Below are 23,957 nucleotides of genomic sequence, written 5' to 3' on the forward strand. Positions count from 1 at the left end.
AAAGAGAATAGTACGGACATGTTGATTGGGTACGTCTCAAACACGCCTTAAACACACCCATGACTAATTCAAGGCCGTTTTGCGCACTCCGCGGGGTGTCAAAAGCGCTTCTTAACATGCCCAAAATTGCAATATGACATACTACACGCCCCCAGATCATAATACTGTAATTAGATTAGTAATATAGAAGTAAGTAACATAGAAGTCCTTAATCGACCCCTTAGTGTTTTAGCACGGTGAGTCGAGGAAGAAAAAGATGGCGTCCTAGATTCAGACGTATTTGCCATTTAATTTCTCAATTTGCAGCACTAGTAACTAGTAAGCTGTCCAATTCATTTGAGTCACTCTTTTGCTACAAGAGACTCACTTTGATGCAGTGTTGTTTTTGGCAGCCAATTTAGTTTTAGTCATAGTCTCTTGAATAGTTTTCACTTAGTTTTAGTCACATTTAGTCACTTGGAATGTTCTAGTGTTTAGTCTAGTTTTAGTCGACTAAATGTCATACGATTTTAGTCGACTAAATCTACAGTTGATTTAGTCGACTAAAATGTGTTTTGACAGGCCTTGATGTCGTTGTAATGAGATATTTTACACTTTGGTTGCATGCTGAAAATAGCAGATATACAATCTCACAACGCGTCGCAGTGCGACGCGTTGTGAGATTGTATATCTGCTATTTTCAGCATGCAACCCAGCATAAAACTGGATCTCTTGTCCACTAGTCCCTTCCTAACATTTTAGTCTAGTTTTTATTAGTTGACGAAATTGTCAGTATATTTAGTCTTAGTTTTAGTCATCATAGATTCGTTTTTATTTAGTTTTCATTTAGTTTTAGTCAGTGAAAAAAGGTAGTCGACGAACATTTTTCGTCTTAGTTTTAGTCGACGAAAACAACACTGCTTTGATGTTGTCTGTTTAAACTTTAAAGCCACAGTAGTTATGGCTCCAGGTTGATTTAGTCGACTAAAATGTATTTTGCCGGTGCTTGATGCCGTTGTAATGGCAGATTTTACACTCGCTGAAAATAGCCGATCTACAAGCTCACAATTTGTTCGCGCAGTGACTCGTTGTGAGCTTGTAGATCAGCTATTTTAAGCATGCAACCAAGTGTAAAATGACTTATAGGCTACTGGATCTCTTGTCCACTAGTCCCTTCCTAACATTTTTTAGTCTAGTTTTTATTTGTTGACGAAATTGTCAGTATATTTTAGTCTAAGTTTTAGTCGTCATAGCTTAGTTTTCATTTAGTTTCCATTTAGTTTTCCTCAGTGAAAAAAAGGTAGTCGACGGACATTTTTCGTCTTAATTTTAGTGGACGAAATAAACACTGATAGGCGCCCAGGCCCGGATTAACAGTGGAAGTTTACTGGAGGCTATAAGCTACAGGGCCCTGGAGCACAGTGCTAAATGCTAACGTCGTGTGTGTTTTGGTTCCAGAACGAGGCTGATGCTATGCTAAATGCTAACGTCGTGTGTGTTTTGGTTCCAGAACGAGGCTGATGCTATGCTAAATGCTAACGTCGTGTGTGTTTTGGTTCCAGAACGAGGCTGATGCTATGCTAAATGCTAACGTCGTGTGTGTTTTGGTTCCAGAACGAGGCTGATGCTATGCTAAATGCTAACGTCGTGTGTGTGTGTGTTTGGTTCCAGAACGAGGCTGATGCTATGCTAAATGCTAACGTTGTGTGTGTGTGTGTGTGTGTTTTGGTTCCAGATCGAGGCTGATGCTATGCTAAATGCTAACGTCGTGTGTGTGTGTTTTGGTTCCAGAACGAGGCTGATGCTATGCTAAATGCTAACGTTGTGTGTGTTTGGTTCCAGAACGAGGCGGAGGGCGCCCTTCGGAAGGCGCGGCTGCTGCAGGCTCAGCGGCTGGAGGAACACGACAAGGCCAAGGTGGCCACGGGCCGCGTGGAGGAGGAGCTAGCGGGCGGCGGCGGCAGCGGAGGGGGCGGGGCCAACAACGCCACCGCCAAGCAGCTGGAGAAGAGACGCCGGCTGGAAGACGACGCCCTGCAGAAGGTAATTGTAGTTTTAGTAAAAACAGAGAGATGTGTTTGGGGTGAGCGGTGAGTCTCTTACCACCGCGGCTCAGTGACGTCATGTTGTAGTTTTAGTAAAAACAGAGAGATGTGTTTGGGTGAGTGGTGAGTCTCTTACCACCGCGGCTCAGTGACGTCATGTTGTAGTTTTAGTAAAAACAGAGAGGTGTGTTTGGGTGAGCGGTGAGTCTCTTACCACCGCGGCTCAGTGACGTCATGTTGTAGTTTTAGTAAAAACAGAGAGGTGTGTTTGGGGTGAGAGGTGAGTCTCTCACCACCGCAGCTCAGTGACGTCATGTTGTAGTTTTAGTAAAAACAGAGAGGTGTGTTTGGGGTGAGAGGTGAGTCTCTCACCACCGCAGCTCAGTGACGTCATGTTGTAGTTTTAGTAAAAACAGAGAGATGTGTTTGGGGTGAGAGGTGAGTCTCTTACCACCGCGGCTCAGTGACGTCATGTTGTAGTTTTAGTAAAAACAGAGAGGTGTGTTTGGGGTGAGAGGTGAGTCTCTCACCACCGCAGCTCAGTGACGTCATGTTGTAGTTTTAGTAAAAACAGAGAGATGTGTTTGTGGTGAGCGGTGAGTCTCTTACCACCGCGGCTCAGTGACGTCATGTTGTAGTTTTAGTAAAAACAGAGATGTGTTTGGGGTGAGCGGTGAGTCTCTTACCACCGCGGCTCAGTGACGTCATGTTGTAGTTTTAGTAAAAACAGAGAGATGTGTTTGGGGTGAGAGGTGAGTCTCGTACCACCGCGGCTCAGTGACGTCATGTTGTAGTTTTAGTAAAAACAGAGAGGTGTGTTTGGGGTGAGAGGTGAGTCTCTTACCACCGCAGCTCAGTGACGTCATGTTGTAGTTTTTGGTGGTCACCTTATCACCGTAAAATTTCCAGGCGGAGGAGGCGCGGGAGCACTGCAAGGCGTGTCAGCTGGAGGTCGCGGAGAGACGGGTGGAGCTGGCCAAGGTCAAGATGGAGGTCATCACGCAACTACGAGAGATGGTGTTCCAGTGTGACCTCACGCTGAAGGCCGTGAGTACACACACACACATACACACACGCACACACACACACGCACACGCACACACGCACACGCACACACACACCAGTGTTGTTTTCGTCGACTAAAACTAAGACGAAAAATGTTCGTCGACTACCTTTTTTCACTGACAAAAACAAATGGAAACTAAATGAAAACTAAGCTACGATGACTAAAACTATAAGACTAAATATACTGACAATTTCGTCGACAAATAAAAACTAAACTAAAATGTTAGGAAGGGACTTCAGTGGACAAGAGATCCAGTATAAGTCATTTTACACTTGATTGCATGCTGAAAATAGCCGATCTACAAGCTCATTGTGAGCTTGTAGATCGGCTATTTTCAGAAAGTGTAAAAACACTCATTACGACGGCATCAAGACCCGCCAAAATACATTTTAGTCGACTAAATCAACTGTAGATTTAGTCGACTAAAATCTTATGACATTTAGTCGAATAAAACTAGACTAACACTAAGACATTCCAGGTGACTAAAATGTGACTAAAACTAAATGAAGTTTCAGTCCAAAGACTACGACTAAAATAGAAATTTGCTGCCAAAAACAACACTGACACACACACACACACACACACACACACACACACACACACACACACACACACATGAGAGCATGTACAGGAATCTTAGCGATTAGCCATGCAGCGCATTGTGAGCTTGTGCGCGGGGCTACTTTCACTGTTTGTGGATCCAGGACTTAAGTCTTTAAGTGCATTAAGATGTTACTTGTCCGTTGGCAGTGGCTCTTGGTTTCACTTTTTCTGTGACACTCCTAGCAGCCAACAATATGTGACTAAATTTGACTGAGGGACTAGCTGCCATTGGATTTTTTTGAATTTTCATATGAAAGTAGGGAATCATAGCTTCAAATTGACATATTGGCTGTTCAGTTTGACCCACCAGTTTTGGAGATATGGCTTATAGAGTAATGTCTGGCAGAGAAACAGGCTTGAAAGGTTCACTTCTGTGGTCTCTAACATTACACCTATAGCTACATGTTTAAGCATTTATTTCATATTTACATGTCTTCTGTGGTCTCTAACATTACACCTAGCTACATGTTGAAGCATTTATTTCATATTTACATGTCTTCTGTGGTCTCTAACATTACACCTAGCTACATGTTTAAGCATTTATTTCATATTTACATGTCTTCTGTGGACTCCAACATTACACCTATAGCTACATGTTTAAGCATTTATTTAATATTGTCGATTTCAGTTCTGACACTTATTTCAGACATGCTCTAGTATGTGAAGAGTCTGCCTGTGCTATTGACTCATTAAAAAAAAAGATTTGCGCTACATTTTCACGAATTTTCAAAAAATAGCAGACCTATTTAGATCTGCTATTTTTCAACAGCCAAAGTACTACATAATGCTTAAAACACCAAAAGGGGTTCCCGCCCCCCAGAATGTATTATTAGTTTTATACATTTTAGGAGTGAAAACATGTGTTTAGAAACATTATGATTTAATTCGTTGGAAATGGGATGCAGGCTTGAACAATGTCTTCTCCAGCTGGAGAGGGACGAGTGGGGGAGAGAGTGGCCAATCAAATCGCACCAAAAACACGGTTCCCCTGACCGTTCAGCCGACTGAGTAGTAGTGAAATATTTTCAGACTTTCTAGTGTTAAATGCCGACCAGGTCAGTGTGCTAACCGTGCGTGTATGAATAGGACCGATCTATGGATCTATGGATCTATGGATCTATGGCTGTGCATTTAGCAAGATCACATAGCACATACATTACAAACACACGTCCCATGCCTTTCTCAAAGGCACTTGCGGCGGTCACTAATCAGCCGTGTGTGTGTGTGTGTGTGTGTGTGTGTGTGTATTCTGTATTGCGTGTGCGTATGGTGTGTGTGTATTGCGTGTGCATGCGTGCATATGGTGTGTGTGTGTATTGCATGTGCGTATGGTGTGTGTGTGTGTGTGCGTGCGTCCTCTCTCCAGGTGACGGTCAACTGGTTCCAGTTGCAGCACGGCCAGGTGGTCTCCCTCCCCGTCAACCACCAGACGCTGTGCGAGAACGCCAAGCTGTACGAGCCGGGCCAGCGCTACGTGGACTTCATCCGGGGCCTCCCGGCCCGCTGCGGGGCCCCCGAGGGCCCGGGCGGCGACGCCGGGGCCACGACGCACAGCGCAGGGTGAGTCTCAGTACAGTTCTGTGATTCAGGGGCCACTACGCACCGCGCAGGGTGAGTCTCAGTCAGTTCTGTGACTCAGGGGTCACTACCCACAGACTGATGCTTAGTGATTACTTGTGCAAGCAGAGTGTTTCAAGTACTGTGGTTGGCTGGGTATGTATGGTATGTATATATATGGCCATACATACAATCAGGTGGTCCCTAATTGGGCTGTTGTGGTGACGTAATTATTCATTAGGATATGTTCCGGTGTTGGGTGTGACGTCGTGTCATGTTTTATATGTTGGGTTAGGGTGTTATTGGCTGTTGACGTTGACGTATAAACTAAGGTACGTTTCGAGGTTGGTATGAGGTCAGTAACGGGTCTGAAGGTTTTACTCTGTAGCAGTACTTGCGCGCTCTGCCTGCGCACAAGTAGGCCATGCATGGCCTACTTGTGCACAAGGAGCAGGTTTGCGTATTGTGCTGTGAAACAAGTCTATGAAGCCGACTGTAACATTTTAATCTGCAACACAATTTGACACGACAGTGGGACACCGCTTCATCGCTCTACTCTCGTCTAAAGGGCTCCTTATTGGCCGAAATCTGAAATAGAGAGAGAGAGAGGGGGGGGGGGGGGGGAGGGGGGGGGTTGTTTGTTTTGGAGAGCGTAAGACAATTGACCGCAGCCTGCTTGTCTTCCTGCGGAAATGGCTGTGGGAGGGGGGGGGGGGGAGAGAGAGAGGGGGAGAGGGAGAGAGAGAGAGAGAGAAAGAGAGAGAGGGAGAGGGAGAGGGAGGGGGAGAGGGAGAGGGAGAGGGAGAGAGAGAGAGAGAGAGAGAGAGAGGTGGGGAGATTTCCAAAGGTTTCACTATTTTTTTCTTAAGTGCTTGAAAAGCCCCTGGACTACATTCACTACTACCTCTACTATGGACTGTAATGGACACTCACACGTACACATAGACTCACACGTGTGCGCGCGCGCGCACACACACACACACACACACACACACACACACACACACACACACACACACAGGCACGCATGGATCAGAAGATCTCTTTGTTCTGTTTGTTTACCTCTCGTCTCTTCCTCAAAGCTCCATCTCTGTGATCGAAGACTGGGAGAGGAGGAATATGAACGATAAACAATAACACACACACACACCACACACACACACCACACACACACACGCACACACACACACACACACACGCACGCACACACGCACGCACACACACACACGCACACACACACACACACACACACACACACGCTGGCTGTATCGCGTTATATTTAGCACACTGACCTACATTTGCTGTAAGACGGGGGGAGGGGGAGGGGTCCATTGTCCGGTCTGTTCTCTTCAATTCATCATCAGTGGTTCCTTCCATCTGGCTGTGGGAGGGGGGGGGGGGGTGTTATGATGATGTCACCAGCATTAGGGGCCTGTCACATTTCTTTAATGATTTAACTTATGGAAAACCTAAAGATAGAAACACGTTTGCGTGACAACGTGACAACGTTCTGTTGTCCTCCCAGCCGTGGGACAGTTCACGTTGTCCTCCCAGCCGTGGGACAGTTCACGGTGTCCTCCCAGCCGTGGGACAGTTCACGGTGTCCTCCCAGCCGTGGGACAGTTCACGTTGTCCTTCCAGCCGTGGGACAGTTCACGGTGTCCTCCCAGCCGTGGGACAGTTCACGTTGTCCTTCCTGGCATGAGGATATAAACACTGTCTGTTCTAATATCAACTCTTCTGTCTGTTCACACACACACACACACACACACACAGGGGCCGCCATAGATTATTTTTTTACTTCATCCAGATTTTGAAAATTCCTCTAATATCTGGTGTTCAGGTGATGATATGCACATTACATGCACAATATAATTACAATTTATTTATTTAATTTATAATGGGCTTCTGTGGCAACGAGGGACAACACTGGTGTCCACCAGGTGGCGCTGGATGAGTTTTAACATGTGTTTTTTTTCCCTTTTTTCCCAGGATGCTTTTCACCAAGCGGGCGCTCGGCGCCAGCCTCTCGTCTCACGCCAACCTGTCCCCGGGGTCGCTGACCTCTGACCCCCTGAGCGGCGACGAGGTGGACGGTCACATGACGCGACCCACCAAGACCTGCGACGTGCGCTGCAACACCGCCGCCGACCTCCAGGGTGGGTTAAAACGCAAATAACTGACCTGAGATCAGATACTATTTTTTTTAATTTTCCACCGAGTGGCGCGCTACGAGCTTGTAGGTCTGCTATTTTTGAAAAATCGAAGAACGTCCGACATAGAAACATAGCTTTTTCAGAAAACTGTCAGGATGTAGAAGACATTTTTAGAATCTGATCTCAGGTCAGGCGTCTGCCAAATGCCTAAATTGTAATTGTAGCATGCAATATGTGCAGACGATTCTGTCCTCAAAATACGTCCTCAAAATTCGAGGAAACTCGAGGTTACTAAAATGAATCGTTAGATGATGATGATGATGATGGTGTGTGTGTGTGTGTGTGTGTGTGTGTGTGTGTGCGTGTGCGTGTGCGTGTGCGTGTGCGTGTGCGTGTGCGTGTGCGTGTGTGTGTGTGTGTGTGTTCTCAGGCCTCAGAATACAGGGCCCGTTCCGTCCATTGACCTCCTCAGGCAGCCAGGGGGGGGGAGGGGGAGGGGGAGGAGGGATGTGCAGCGACTCTGAGAGTGCCGGAGGAAGCAGTGAGTCTCGTTCCATGGACTCGCCTACCGCCAGCCCAGGTATTTATACTCTATTACATATTACATACTGCATTACATACCGCCAGCCCAGGTATTTATACATGATCTGAACGGGACATCCCTATTTATAATGCACTATGCGTGCATTCTAGACCCCACCATTCTAAACCCCACCATTCTAGACCCCACCATTCTAGACCCCACCATTCTAGACCCTACCATTCTAGACCCCACCATTCTAGACACCACCATTCTAGACCCCACCATTCTAGACCATACCATTCTAGACCCCACCATTCTAGACCCCACCATTCTAGACCCCACCATTCTAGACCCAGATCTACAAGCTCATAGAGCTTGTAGAGCTTGTAGGTCTGCTATTTTTGAAAAATCGTTCAAATGTGGCGCAAATCATTGATTATTTCAGAGCGAACATTTTTAACTGAAATATTGGCTTCTGGGTGGGGGGGGGGGGGGTCCCTGGAACTACATATTTTGAGATGGAGGTCCGTGGCCCAATAGAGATAATTCTGGGAATCCATGACATGAAAAAGGTTGAGCACCACTGACATAGAAACCACTGACATAGAATATGACATAGAACCACTGATATAGAAACCACTGACATAGAACCACTGACATAGAACCACTGACATATAAACACTGACATAGAACCACTGACATAGAAACACTGACATAGAAACCACTGACATAGAAACCACTGACATAGAACCACTGACATAGAAACACTGACATAGAAACACTGACATAGAAACACTGACATAGAAACACTGACATAGAAACACTGACATAGAACCACTGACATAGAAACCACTGACATAGAAACCACTGACATAGAAACCACTGACATAGAACTACTGACATAGAAACACTGACATAGTAACCACTGACATAGAAACCACTGACATAGAACTACTGACATAGAAACACTGACATAGAAACCACTGACATAGAAACACTGACATAGAAACACTGACATAGAAACCACTGACATAGAAATAGAAACCACTGACATAGAAACCACTGACATAGAACCACTGACATAGAACCACTGACATAGAAACACTGACATATAACCACTGACATAGAAACCACTGACATAGAAATAGAAACCACTGACATAGAAACCACTGACATAGAACCACTGACATAGAACCACTGACATAGAAACCACTGACATAGAAATAGAAACCACTGACATAGAAACCACTGACATAGAACCACTGACATAGAACCACTGACATAGAAACCACTGACATAGAAACACTGACATAGAAACCACTGACATAGAAATTGAAACCACTGACATAGAAACCACTGACATAGAACCACTGACATAGAACCACTGACATAGAAACACTGACATATAACCACTGACATAGAAACCACTGACATAGAACCACTGACATAGAAACCACTGACATAGAACCACTGACATAGAACCACTGACATAGAAACACTGACATAGAAACACTGACATAGAACCACTGACATAGAACAACTGACATAGAAACCACTGACATAGAACCACTGACATATAAACCACTGACATAGAACCACTGACATAGAAACACTGACATAGAAACACTGACATAGAAACCACTGACATATAAACCACTGACATAGAACCACTGACATAGAAACACTGACATATAAACCACTGACATAGAAACACTGACATATAAACCACTGACATAGAACCACTGACATAGAAACACTGACATAGAAACCACTGACATAGAAACACTGACATATAAACCACTGACATAGAAACCACTGACATAGAAACACTGACATAGAAACACTGACATATAAACCACTGACATAGAACCACTGACATAGAAACACTGACATATAAACCACTGACATAGAAACACTGACATAGAACCACTGACATAGAAACACTGACATAGAAACCACTGACATAGAAACACTGACATAGAACCACTGACATAGAAACACTGACATAGAAACCACTGACATAGAACTACTGACATAGAAACACTGACATAGAAACCACTGACATAGAAACCACTGACATAGAACTACTGACATAGAAACACTGACATAGAAACCACTGACATAGAAACACTGACATAGAAACCACTGACATAGAAATAGAAACCACTGACATAGAACCACTGACATAGAACCACTGACACCTTAGTAACTGGACTAAGGAAAGGAAAGGTACCATGTAAACATAGTACCTTTCCTTTCCTTAGTCCAGTTACCCTGGGTAAACATGGTACCTTTCCTTTCCTTAGTCCAGTTACCCTGGGTAAACATAGTACCTTTCCTTTCCTTAGTCCAGTTACCCTGGGTAAACATAGTACCTTTCCTTTCCTTAGTCCAGTTACCCTGGGTAAACATAGTACCTTTCCTTTCCTTAGTCCAGTTACCCTGGGTAAACATAGTACCTTTCCTTTCCTTAGTCCAGTTACCCTGGGTAAACATAGTACCTTTCCTTTCCTTAGTCCAGTTACCCTGGGTAAACATAGTACCTTTCCTTTCCTTAGTCCAGTTACCCTGGGTAAACATAGTACCTTTCCTTTCCTTAGTCCAGTTACCCTGGGTAAACATAGTACCTTTCCTTTCCTTAGTCCAGTTACCCTGGGTAAACATAGTACCTTTCCTTTCCTTAGTCCAGTTACCCTGGGTAAACATAGCACCTTTCCTTTCCTTAGTCCAGTTATACCCTGGGTAAACATAGTACCTTTCCTTTCTTTCTTACACAATACAACCGTAACCAGATCAATGGCGTAATGCTCAAATACACAAATATTGTCCCGTTGCTGCGCTACAGAGTGTGTGTGTGTGTGTGTGTGTGTGTGTGTGTGTGTGTGTGTGTGTGTGTGTGTGTGTGTGTGTGTGTGTGTGTGTGTGTGTGTGTGTGTGTGTGCAACTCTTTAAGGCAAGACTCGGCATGTCAGTGGAAAGACATTTCCACTGCAGAAAATCTACCTGGAAAGTCTCCATGTCATTTATATTATATATATATATATATTATATTTATAGGCTCTGTGAAGTGGTTCAATATAAAGTCTACATGTCATTCATATTATATTTATAGGCTCAGTGAAGTGGTTCAATATAAAGTCTACATGTCATTTATATTATATATATATTATATTTATAGACTCAGTGAAGTGGTTTAATATAAAGTCTACATGTCATTTATATTATATATATATTATATTTATAGACTCAGTGAAGTGGTTTAATATAAAGTCTACATGTCATTCATATTATATATATTATATTTATAGGCTCAGTGAAGTGGTTTAATATAAAGTCTACATGTCATTTATATATTATATATATATTATATATATATATATATATATATATATATATATATATATATATATATATATATATATATATATATATAATATTTATAGGCTCAGTGAAGTGGTTTAATATAAAGTCTACATGTCATTTATATATTATATATATATTATATATATATATAGATATATATATATATATATATATATATATATATATATATATATATATATATATATATATATATATAATATTTATAGGCTCAGTGAAGTGGTTTCCAAAACGTTTTCATTTCAAGGACCAGTTTGGGATGCATTATTGTATACAGTATAGAGTATACAAATGGAACCAAATGGACCCAGAAGACATACGAGAAAACATACGTTTACATTGCCAAAGCAAGTGTCTACACATGTCTTAAAAACATGAATTAATTAATTTAACCAGTACTTGATTATAACATTGCCATGTAAACGACCCCCCGATACCGTCGACAGAGTGATCCATTGATCGCCAATCAGTGGATCTATGGTGATCAATATAGAGGTGTGAACTAAGAACTCATAATCCCCACCCCCGTTTAATCTGTGCCTGTAATCACCCTCATCAACAAAGGACGACCACTCACCACACCTCAATACATTGTCCTTAAATGCTGGTATAGCTCAGCTCAGCTCAGCTCAGCGCTGCGATCGATCGATCATCCATCCGTTCACCTCCCATGCAGCGTGAAGTCAGTGGAAGTGACTCTCGTCTCTGTGACTTTGTGACGTGGCGTCGTCGTGTCCTTATCCATCCTTCCATCTTCAAAGCGCTTATCCGTGTCCGGGTCACCGGGGGACAACATCTCCACCACCAGAGAAACTCCCTATAGACTCCACCCTCTCTCCAGAGCAACTTTGTTTAGTATAACTTTGTGCTGGTGCGGATCCCGAAGGCGTTCCCAATTAATGAATTAAGGCCAGTTTGGAGATATATATATATATATATATATAATCCCCCTCCCCACCTGGTCCCTGCTGGGTCTCCCCGGGGGTCCCGTCCTCCCCAGTGGGACGCGTTCGAGACCGACGGTCAGAGGATGAGAGCTAAGTGTTTTTTCTTGGGTTCCTGTTCAGGAGACTTCAAGCGGAGGCTGCCGCGGACCCCGTCCACGGGAACCATGTCGTCTGCCGACGACCTGGACGAGAGAGAGCCCCCCTCGCCCTCCGAGAACGGTGAGTCACGCTCGCACGCTCGCTCGCTCGCTAATGTCACATGTCGCAAGTTTGTAGATCTGCTATTTTTGAGTGGTGCAACCACTCCAAGGAACAGCAATGTCCGTGTGTAGTGTGTACCTATGTGGCCATGAGCACGAGAATGACTATTAGAACCAGTAGGGCGCTGTTTGCCAGAAACAGAGAGAGAGACAGTGCTGCTCTGTTGCCTGCTAATGAGAGAGAGAGAGAGAGAGAGGAGGAGCACCACTCAGTTCACACGGGTGTGATTTTTTTTAAATATTTGATAATGTATGAGCATTTTTCATCATGGAAACCTCTCCCTCCTCCTCTCTCCTCCAGGGCTCAGTGAGATGGTGATGGAGACCTCCATCTCTAATTAACCCCTCCCTCCCCCTCTCCTCCTCCCTCCTCCAGGGCTCAGTGAGATGGTGATGGAGACCTCCATCTCTAATTAACCCCTCCCTCTCCCTCTCCTCCTCCCTCCTCCAGGGCTCAGTGAGATGGTGATGGAGACCTCCATCTCTAATTAACCCCTCCCTCCCCCTCTCCTCCTCTCTCCTCCAGGGCTCAGTGAGATGGTGATGGAGGCCTCCATCTCTAATTAACCCCTCCCTCCCCCTCTCCTCCTCTCTCCTCCAGGGCTCAGTGAGATGGTGATGGAGACCTCCATCTCTAATTAACCCCTCCCTCTCCCTCTCCTCCTCTCTCCTCCAGGGCTCAGTGAGATGGTGATGGAGACCTCCATCTCTAATTAACCCCTCCCTCCTCCTCCCTCCTCTCTCCTCCAGGGCTCAGTGAGATGGTGATGGAGACCTCCATCTCTAATTAACCCCTCCCTCCCCCTCTCCTCCTCTCTCCTCTCTCCTCCAGGGCTCAGTGAGATGGTGATGGAGACCTCCATCTCTAATTAACCCCTCCCTCCCCCTCTCCTCCTCTCTCCTCCAGGGCTCAGTGAGATGGTGATGGAGACCTCCAGCTCTAATTAACCCCTCCCTCCCCCTCTCCTCCTCTCTCCTCCAGGGCTCAGTGAGATGGTGATGGAGACCTCCAGCTCTAATTAACCCCTCCCTCCCCCTCTCCTCCTCTCTCCTCTCTCCTCCAGGGCTCAGTGAGATGGTCATGGAGACCTCCAGCTCCCCCGGCCCGTTCAGGAACACCCAGATGTCCAAGGCCGCCCAGACGCACCGGCTGAGGAAGCTCCGAGCGCCGTCAAAGTGCCGCGAGTGTGACAGCCTGGTGGTGTTCCACGGGGCCGAGTGCGAGGAGGTGAGAGAACCCCCCCCCTTTTCTTTTTCAATATATTTCTTATCCCACGATTTTGTAACCCTGTGTCAATCATCTAATGTGATCCTGGGCTCTACACACCCTCCACCAACCTAGTCCCCATATATGGGGGACAAGGGGAGAGCAACCTAGTCCCCATATATGGGGGACAAGGGGAGACCAACCTAGTCCCCATATATGGGGGACAAGGGGAGACCAACCTAGTCACAAGGGGAGACCAACCTAGTCCCCATATATGGGGGACAAGGGGAGAGCAACGGACTTGAACTCATGCTTCCTTCATGCCTGAGTGTCCAAGTTGCTCCTTTACGCCTGACAGAGGGGAGTTTCCCTGGTTGGACGTAGCGCGTGGAAGGAACACGTTATTCCAACCAGTTCCTTTCCCCTCCATCAGGCGCCCCGGCTGGCCAGAGGGAGGCAGTATAGAGACCAGTTCCTTTCCCCTCCATCAGGCGCCCCGGCTGGCCAGGGGGAGGCAGTTTAGTGACCAGTTCCTTTCCCCCTCCATCAGGCGCCCCGGCTGGCCAGGGGGAGGCAGTTTAGAGACTAGGATTACTGCATGTTTTTTGTGAGCGTACGGGCGACGCCATGTTGCTCCATGGAAGGAAAGAAACATGCAGCAGTTGAGACCAAAGGAAGCTGAAGGAGGAAGTGTTGGCTGCATATGGCCCAATGTGCATGTTTCTTTCCTTCCATGGAGCACCGTGGAGCCAACATGGCGTCGCCCGTACGACGCCATGTTTGTCTTCACATCTCGTCCTCTTTAGACAGTCCTTGGTTTTAGAGCAAGGAAGATTTGAGAAGGAAGTGTCATGGTCACGTGACTGTGCTGCGCCATGACACTTTCATGGGAGCTTAATCTCGCACCGGAAATTACATGAATACATGGCAGTGAATGGACAGAGTGCACAGAGTGCACTAGTTCACCATTTTATTTGAGGATCTAAACAGCAGCAGGTATCGTTTCTGTTCCCGGGGGTATCGCGAGATTTGGCTGCCAGACAGGAAACGATGGACAGTCTTGCGATACTTGGCACGTTCAGAAATGTACTTTTTGCTCTTTTAGATACCTCTATAAAATGACACGGTGTACACATCGAAAAGCAACACAGCAGACAATAATGTGTTACATGTCTTCTGTTATTTGCCAGAAGCGATTGCTTTTCAAAAGGTCTCAGTCATTCAGAAATAGTGTTTGTTCATGAGCTGGTCACTATGAGCTCTCATTGACTCCAGTGTTCATGAGCTGGTCACTATGAGCTCTCATTGACTCCAGTGTTCATGAGCTGGTCACTATGAGCTCTCATTGACTCCAGTGTTCATGAGCTGGTCACTATGAGCTCTCATTGACTCCAGTGTTCATGAGCTGGTCACTGAGCTCTCATTGACTCCAGTGTTCATGAGCTGGTCACTATGAGCTCTCATTGACTCCAGTGTTCATGAGCTGGTCACTATGAGCTCTCATTGACTCCAGTGTTCATGAGCTGGTCACTGAGCTCTCATTGACTCCAGTGTTCATGAGCTGGTCACTGAGCTCTCATTGACTCCAGTGTTCATGAGCTGGTCACTGAGCTCTCATTGACTCCAGTGTTCATGAGCTGGTCACTGAGCTCTCATTGACTCCAGTGTTCATGAGCTGGTCACTGAGCTCTCATTGACTCCAGTGTTCATGAGCTGGTCACTGAGCTCTCATTGACTGTACATACATCTAATGTAACCATGCCTTGTCTTGCAGTGCTCTCTGGCCTGCCATAAGAAGTGTCTGGAGACTCTGGCCATCCAGTGCGGCCACAAGAAGCTCCAGGGCCGACTGGTTCTGTTCGGCATCGACTTCACGCAGGCGGCGAAGGACAGCCCCGACGGCGTGCCCTTTATCGTCACCAAGTGTACCTCGGAGATCGAGAGCCGAGCGCTCAGCATCAAGGTGGGTTCATTAACCCCCATTCTGACCTGAGATCAGATTTAAGGCTCAGCATCAAGGTGGGTTAATTAAGGAGATCGAGAGCAGAGCGCTCAGCATCAAGGTGGGTTCATTAACCCCCATTCTGACCTGAGATCAGATTTAAGGCTCAGCATCAAGGTGGGTTAATTAAGGAGATCGAGAGCAGAGCGCTCAGCATCAAGGTGGGTTCATTAACCCCATTCTGACCTGAGATCAGATTTAAGGCTCAGCATCAAGGTGGGTTAATTAACCCCCATTCTGACCTGAGATCAGATTTCTAAAAAAAAAATCTTCTACATCCTGACAGTTTTCTGGAAAAGCTATCTTTCTATGTCAGTCGTTCTTCGATTTTTCCCCCAAAAAATTGCAGATCTACAAGCTCGTAGTGCTACGAGCTCGTATAGATCTGCTATTTTTCAATAGCTAAAGCATAGCATAATGCTAACGCCAAAAGGGGTTTCCGCCCAAGCTTGTATTATCTGCTATTTTCTATTCTATTCTATTCTATTCAATGGAGTTTTATTAGCGTGAGAAAACATACGTTGACGTTGCAAGTAGCAAGTGTCAAAATACAATAAACGGGTAAAGTATATACAGTTGGAGGAGGTACAGCATTTAGTAAACAGAGTTATGTCACATTGCATCGTTATATACATGCTATAACAGGGTATTTCAAGTTTTTTTCAAACAAATAGCAGCATTCTTTTTGCAGTTTTCTCAAGAAGGTACCAATGGAGGATGCGAGTTACTTTTCTTACCCTGAGAGTTTAACTTCTGCTCCTCATCCGTCTCTCCCGCAAAATATGAACGCTTTTTGGATCATATATCGTATAAATTAAAATGATCGCAATGTAAGCTATAGCAATGTAAAGCAAACATTTTTTTCCGGGTCGTGGGTTTCAGAGTAAAAGCGACCAGACAAATCTGGAACCCCAGAGCTCCTATTTTGAAGAACTTCATGCAAACGCTGATCTAAAATAATTATGTTGCATCCTCTAATTGTGCAGACTTCTTGTACATGAAAACGTTACAGATTGAGAGCGTACCGTAACCAGGGTCCCCGTCTCTACGTACCGTAACCATGGTCCCTGTCTCTATACCGTAACCTAGCTCTGGTCCATAGCCTTCTACTGCTTCTACCATTCTGCCCTGCGCAGTATAAGGCTATGGGGCTTTAGCTCTGGTCCATAGCCTTCTACTGCTTCTACCATTCTGCCCTGCGCAGTATAAGGCTATGGGGCTTTAGCTCTGGTCCATAGCCTTCTACTGCTTCTACCATTCTGCCCTGCGCAGTATAAGGCTATGGGGCTTTAGCTCTGGTCCATAGCCTTCTACTGCTTCTACCATTCTGCCCTGCGCAGTATAAGGCTATGGGACTTTAGCTCTGGTCCATAGCCTTCTACTGCTTCTACCATTCTGCCCTGCGCAGTATAAGGCTATGGGACTTTAGCTCTGGTCCATAGCCTTCTACTGCTTCTACTGCTTCTACCATTCTGCAGTATAAGGCTATGGGACTTTCCGTTTTAAATCTCTAATCGAAATCAGACCAGCCTCTCCTCTTTGGCGTAAATAAAAAGAACGTTTTTGCTACTCACCAAAACAAAGGCGGGTTGTGTCATTAGAAAGCCTACATTCCTTAGTGGACACACTCTGAGCCCCACCACATAAACTGTACTTTTTGGCCAGAAAGGGATTTCTTTTCACGGGAGGAAAAATATTCTCTATGAGTCAGTTCTCTGGGCAATATCAGTAGAGGGCACAGCGGAGTAACTAAAAGTATTTTTGTGTGGTGGGGGGCTCAGAGTGCGTCCACTAAGGAAAGTAGGCTTTCTAATGACACAACTCGCCTTTGTTTTGGCAAAAACTTTCTTTTTATTTACGCTAAAGAGTAGAGGCTGGTCTGCATTCATGCGAGCGGCGGAAGTTGAGGGTAACATAGCTCTAAATGAAACGCATTAGAGCTATGGACCAGAGCTAACCGTAACCATGGTCCCCGTCTCTGTTCCAGGGGATCTACCGCGTGAACGGCGCCAAATCTCGCGTGGAGAAGCTGTGCCAGGCGTTTGAGAACGGCAAGGACCTGGTGGAGCTGTCGGACCTTTACCCGCACGACATCAGCAACGTTCTGAAACTCTACCTGAGACAGGTGGGTCTGATTTAATGAACTCTACCTGAGACAGACAGGTGGGTCTGATTTAATGAACTCTACCTGAGACAGACAGGTGGGTCTGATTTAATGAACTCTACCTGAGACAGACAGGTGGGTCTGAAAGCTTGTAGATCTGCTATTTTCAGCAAGCGTTTATTACAGCATGCAACCAAGTGTAAAATTACTTCTACTGGATCTCTTGTCCACTATTGTCCCTTCCTAACATTTTAGTCTACTTTTTATTTGTTGACGACATTAAATTGTCAGTTTTCATATTTAGTCTTAGTCTTTAGTCATCATAGCTTAGTTTTCATTGTAGTTTCCGTCAGTGGAAAGAAGGTAGTTCTCCACGTGTCCCCTATAGGGTAGGTATACCCTCACAAAAAACATGCAGTAATCCTGGTCTCTAAACTGCCTCCCCCTGGCCAGCCGGGTCACCTGATGGAGGGGAAAGGAACTGGTCTCTATACTGCCTCCCCCTGGCCAGCCGGGGCGCCTGATGGAGGGGAAAGGAACTGGTCTCTATACTGCCTCCCCCTGGCCAGCAGGGGCACCTGATGGAGGGGAAAGGAACTGGTTGTAATAACGTGTAATAACGTGTTCCTTCCACGCGCTACGTCCAACCAGGGAAAGTCCCCCCTGTCAGGTGTAAAGGAGCAACTTGGACACTCAGGCATGAAGGAAGCATGAGTTCAAGTCCGTTGCTCTCCCCTTGTCCCCCATATATGGGGCCTAGGTTGGTCTCCCCTTGTCCCCCATATATGGGGCCTAGGTTTGTCTCCCCTTGTCCCCCATATATGGGGCCTAGGTTGGTCTCCCCTTGTCCCCCATATATGGGGACTAGGTTGGTGGAGGGTGTGTAGAGCCCAGGACAGGGGTGAAAAATGGGTTACAAAATCGTGGGATAAATTTTTTAGGGAAAGAAGGTAGTCGACGAACATTTCTTATAGTTTTAGTCGACTAAATCAACTCTGCCCCCCCCCCCCCCAGCTCCCGGAGCCTCTCATCCTGTTCCGTTACTACGGCGACTTCATCGGATTGGCCAAGGAGGCTCAGCGGGTCATCGTGGAGGAAGTGGGGGCCTCGCGGCTCACCGCCAACCCGCTGGCGCCCGCGCAGGTGGGCGGGCCGCGCCTCAACCGGGTCCTCTTCAAGGTCCAAGACCTGCTAAGGCAGCTCCCCCCCACCCACTACCGGACCCTCCAGTTCCTCCTGGAGCACCTGCACCGGTGAGGAGAACCCACAGTTTTCCATTCTGACCTGAGATCAGATTCTAAACATGTTCTTCTACATCCTGACAGTTTTCCATTCTGACCTGAGATCAGATTCTAAACATGTTCTTCTATACATCCTGACAGTTTTCCATTCTGACCTGAGATCAGATTCTAAACATGTTCTTCTACATCCTGACAGTTTTCCATTCTGACCTGAGATCAGATTCTAAACATGTTCTTCTACATCCTGACAGTTTCATTATTAACCCATTCTGACCTGAGATCAGATTCTAAAAATGTCTTCTACATCCTGACAGTTTTCCATTCTGACCTGAGATCAGATTCAAAAAATTTCTTCTACATCCTGACAGTTTTCTGAAAAAGCTATGTTTCTATGTCAGTGGTTCTCAGATTTTTCAAAAATAGTAGTAATAATGTAGAATCGTCCTCGGGCCTACATGGGATAAATGACGGGGATTCTGACCGTAACCTCCCCCCCCCCCCTCCCCCCACAGGGTGACGGAGCGCGCGGAGGAGAACAAGATGACCGCCTCCAACCTGGGCATCATCTTCGGCCCCACGCTGGTCAGGGCGCGGCAGGCGGAGCAGGCGGAGGTCTCGCTCTCCTCCCTGGTGGACTACCCCTACCAGGCCCTGATGGTGGAGCTGCTCATCAGACACTACCGCATGGTGTTCCTCCTCCACGCTCCTCCTCCGCTCAGCCCCCTGGGGCCTTCCCCCCCTCTGAGCGACGCCCTGGGGCCCCCCCGCCTCACGCCCCAGGAGAAGCAGCAGCAGCTGAGCAGGCACTCCAAGTCCCTGGGAGACGTCAAGGAGGTGAGTCTGTCGTCGTAGCAGTGGTAGCTAAGAGGCGCGCGACGCGACCGTGAGTGTGAGTGTGAGTGTGTGCGTGCGTGCGTGTGTGCGCTTGCGTGCGTGTGAATACTCTCTTCATGTGGCCCCTTGGTTTACACTCCTCTCCGTGTCTTTCCTGTCTTCTGTCCTATTGGTGGATCGTTCTGTCCAATCGCAGCAGAGCTCCAAGGTGTACAAGAGGCACTCCTCCATGGTGCCCTCCTCCCATTCGCTGGCCGAGGTCCAGGAGGCCACGCCCCCCGGCTCCGAGGGGAGGGGTTTTGAAGCCGGTCAGTATTCCGTTCAGTACTCACATCATGCTTTACTCGAGTAAAAGTACCAGTAAGACGCCCTGAGGGCGAGAAGCGACCTCTCCCTGAGGGCGAGAAGCGACCTCTCCCTCAGGGTGAGAAGCGACCTCTCCCTCAGGGCGAGAAGCGACCTCTCCCTCAGGGCGAGAAGCGACCTCTCCCTCAGGGCGAGAAGCGACCTCTCCCTGAGGGCGAGAAGCGACCTCTCCCTCAGGGTGAGAAGCGACCTCTCCCTGAGGGCGAGAAGCGACCTCTCCCTCAGGGTGAGAAGCGACCTCTCCCTGAGGGTGAGAAGCGACCTCTCCCTGAGGGCGAGAAGCGACCTCTCCCTCAGGGTGAGAAGCGACCTCTCCCTGAGGGCGAGAAGCGACCTCTCCCTCAGGGCGAGAAGCGACCTCTCCCTCAGGGCGAGAAGCGACCTCTCCCTGAGGGAGAGAAGCGACCTCTCCCTCAGGGAGAGAAGCGACCTCTCCCTGAGGGCGAGAAGCGACCTCTCCCTCAGGGAGAGAAGCGACCTCTCCCTCAGGGCGAGAAGCGACCTCTCCCTCAGGGAGAGAAGCGACCTCTCCCTCAGGGCGAGAAGCGACCTCTCCCTCAGGGAGAGAAGCGACCTCTCCCTCAGGGCGAGAAGCGACCTCTCCCTCAGGGCGAGAAGCGACCTCTCCCTGAGGGCGAGAAGCGACCTCTCCCTCAGGGCGAGAAGCGACCTCTCCCTCAGGGTGAGAAGCGACCTCTCCCTCAGGGCGAGAAGCGACCTCTCCCTGAGGGCGAGAAGCGACCTCTCCCTCAGGGCGAGAAGCGACCTCTCCCTGAGGGAGAGAAGCGACCTCTCCCTCAGGGTGAGAAGCGACCTCTCCCTCAGGGTGAGAAGCGACCTCTCCCTCAGGGTGAGAAGCGACCTCTCCCTCAGGGTGAGAAGCGACCTCTCCCTCAGGGAGAGAAGCGACCTCTCCCTGAGGGTGAGAAGCGACCTCTCCCTGAGGGCGAGAAGCGACCTCTCCCTCAGGGCGAGAAGCGACCTCTCCCTCAGGGCGAGAAGCGACCTCTCCCTGAGGGCGAGAAGCGACCTCTCCCTCAGGGCGAGAAGCGACCTCTCCCTGAGGGAGAGAAGCGACCTCTCCCTGAGGGAGAGAAGCGACCTCTCCCTGAGGGAGAGAAGCGACCTCAGGGCGAGAAGCGACCTCTCCCTGAGGGAGAGAAGCGACCTCTCCCTGAGGGAGAGAAGCGACCTCTCCCTCAGGGCGAGAAGCGACCTCTCCCTGAGGGTGAGAAGCGACCTCTCCCTCAGGGAGAGAAGAAACCCCGTTGACCTCAGGATACATCACTGAGGATACGTGCCAGGTGATGACCTCAGGATACATCACTGAGGATACGTCCCTGGTGCATCCATGCCATGTTTTTGTTATAGTATTGGCATCGAAATGTACTCCAAAAAAGTTGAACCTAGTCGCAGAAATGTCCCATTTTTTTATGTCCATTTTATATAAACGGCCATTTTCAACTTATTGTTTCAGGTCCAGACGTGGACTGGGACGAGGCCGGGCGGGTCAACGGGGTCGACCCGGCAGAGGTCCAGACCAGGTCGCCGTCAGGGGGAGGGGGAGGGGGCCTGGCCCGCTCCCGGGTCCAGCTCCGACACCACCCGCCGCGCGGCAGACCCTCCTCCTCTTCCTCGCGGCCGCTCAGCGCGCCCGGCGACCGCCCGCCGCTGAGCCGCGGCTACGCTAGCAGCAACAACAACGACGTGGGCGAGAAGAACGCCCGAAACGGCCACGTGGAAATCGGGAACGTCGTCGGCGACGACGAGTCCATCGAGGAGGCGAGCGAGACGAGCGACGACGCCCACCACAACAACAACAACGGCAAAAACAACAACAACTACAACAACGTCTACAAGCCCAACAACAAGTCGTCGTGGTCCAAGGCGCGGGCGAGCGCGCAGCAGCGCCAGCGCAGCACGTTCATCGACACGCAGACGCTGCGGCGGACGTGGGACCGGCAGTACAAACACGCCGACGTCGTCGCCAAGACGGCGGAGAGCACGGCGGTGGCGTTGAGCGACCGCGACGCCACCGACGGGACGGAGGAGCGCGACGAGTCCTCGCCGGGCGGCGGCGAGCTGTTGTCGCGTTCCGTCCCGTCGTCGCTGTTCGCCTCCTCGTCGGCGTTCTGCTTCGGGGGGGCGTCTCCTCCTACCGGAGGCTCCTCCTCCTCCACCTCCCCTGGAGGGGGCGGAGCCATGGTGTACCCCCACCGGCCGTACACGGTGGTCGCCACGGCGGCGGCGGCGCCTGGCAGCGGCGCGCGGCGGACTCTGCGGCGGGAGGACAACGTGGACGGTAGCCGATACGGCCCCTTGGCGGCGCCGGGAGGTGGCGGTGGCGCCCCCTTCAGGGCGCCCAGGACGCTGCAGCCTCCTCCCGGGACCTTCTACAAGCCTCCCGTGATGTCATCGTCGTCGGGGGGGCGGCGGCCACTGGGGGGGAGCGACAACAACGGCGGCGGCGAAAACAACATGGCCGCCAAAAATCAGGCCCTGGAGAAAAGCGCGTCGGCAAACAGCGCAGAGGACGATGAGGAGGATGAGGATGAGGAAGATGACGAGGAAGAGGAAGAGGAGGAGCTTGGTATCGAGATCGAGCTTTCGGTCGACGAGCCGCTAGAGGAGGAGGAGTCTCCTAGCTCCTCCCCCGAGGGAGGGGAGGAGCTAGGAGGGGGAGGGGGCGAGCCCAACCAGGCCAACAAGCCCCTGTACCAGAGACTCCGCCCACGCAGGCTTCAGGAGGTGGAGCACCGTGAGGCTCATTTCGTGTGACCCCGCCCCCATCCAGACAGACCCCCAGGAACGCACCGCCCCCCCCCCCCCTCAGGGGGTCAGCCCGGTTCCGCCGAGCCTTCCTCGCGTCCGAAACGGTTCGAGAAGTGACAGTTACCCGTGTTGCAGGTTTCCGTGCTCGGACAAGACACAGGGGACAGGGACAGGGCACAGACACAGGGGGGACAGACACAGGGGACAGACACAGGGGGGACAGACACAGGGACAGACACAAGACACAGGGGACAGACACAGGGGACAGACACAGACACAGACACAGGGGACAGACACAGGGGACAGGGACAGACGTAGCTGCGTAATGCCCCCCCCCCCCCCCCCCCCCAGTGCTGGGATATGTATACTGTGTTCCATGACGGGCCCCGCCCTATCCCGCCTCGACCCTCATGTCTGCCTTTTTGTAACGTTTCGAAAGACATTTAACTTTTTTTAAGTAAGTGGTGCAACTCTGTGGGGGGGGGGGGGGGGGTAAGGGGGGGGGGGGAGTTCCAGACCCACAGGAACGCACCCAGGGTGCCGGCCCGATTCCAGCGTGCCGCCCCGCGTCCGAAAAGGTTGAGAAATGACAGAGTTACCGTGCGCGGGTCCCTCTACTGTACTGTCACTGTACTGGCACACCCGAAATCACCATATATACAGTTAATACGTGCGTGTGTTTGTGTGTGTGTGTTAGGTTGCGCACAGGTGGTGAAAAACAACCATGCTGTTTTCGTACTCAGACGCACCCAGCCACCCAGCCAGCCACACACACACACACACACACACACAAACACACACACACATATACACACACACATAGTCACTTAAGGAAGTGGTTGCACCATGTATACACCTTCGACACGTCGTGAGCTTGTAGATCGGCTATTTTAACTGTTTTAAAAATGATCCGC

The 23,957-nt window shown here is 48.9% G+C and overlaps 1 protein-coding gene across 1 annotated transcript in view; it reads left to right on the plus strand.

The window, feature by feature from the left end:
* LOC310867505 (rho GTPase-activating protein 29-like) overlaps positions 1-23,239 on the plus strand; it is a gene marked incomplete at its 5' end in the record, with an annotated part of 60,876 nt that extends 37,637 nt beyond the window's left edge. Inside the window, 13 exons of the mRNA XM_083777619.1 lie at positions 1,822-2,022; positions 2,934-3,071; positions 5,060-5,253; positions 7,243-7,409; positions 7,837-7,986; positions 12,378-12,476; positions 13,582-13,745; positions 15,499-15,687; positions 17,714-17,851; positions 18,845-19,083; positions 19,584-19,905; positions 20,102-20,213; positions 21,749-23,239. Of these exons, the coding sequence (XP_083633745.1) occupies positions 1,822-2,022; positions 2,934-3,071; positions 5,060-5,253; positions 7,243-7,409; positions 7,837-7,986; positions 12,378-12,476; positions 13,582-13,745; positions 15,499-15,687; positions 17,714-17,851; positions 18,845-19,083; positions 19,584-19,905; positions 20,102-20,213; positions 21,749-23,049 (3,414 nt within the window). The 3' untranslated portion in view covers positions 23,050-23,239. The remainder of the gene's footprint in view (positions 1-1,821; positions 2,023-2,933; positions 3,072-5,059; positions 5,254-7,242; positions 7,410-7,836; positions 7,987-12,377; positions 12,477-13,581; positions 13,746-15,498; positions 15,688-17,713; positions 17,852-18,844; positions 19,084-19,583; positions 19,906-20,101; positions 20,214-21,748) is intronic.
* Positions 23,240-23,957: the final 718 nt, after the last annotated feature.

The sequence above is a fragment of the Protomyctophum parallelum genome (genome assembly GCF_964188405.1).
Source record: "Protomyctophum parallelum genome assembly, chromosome: 12".
NCBI lineage: Eukaryota > Metazoa > Chordata > Actinopteri > Myctophiformes > Myctophidae > Protomyctophum > Protomyctophum parallelum.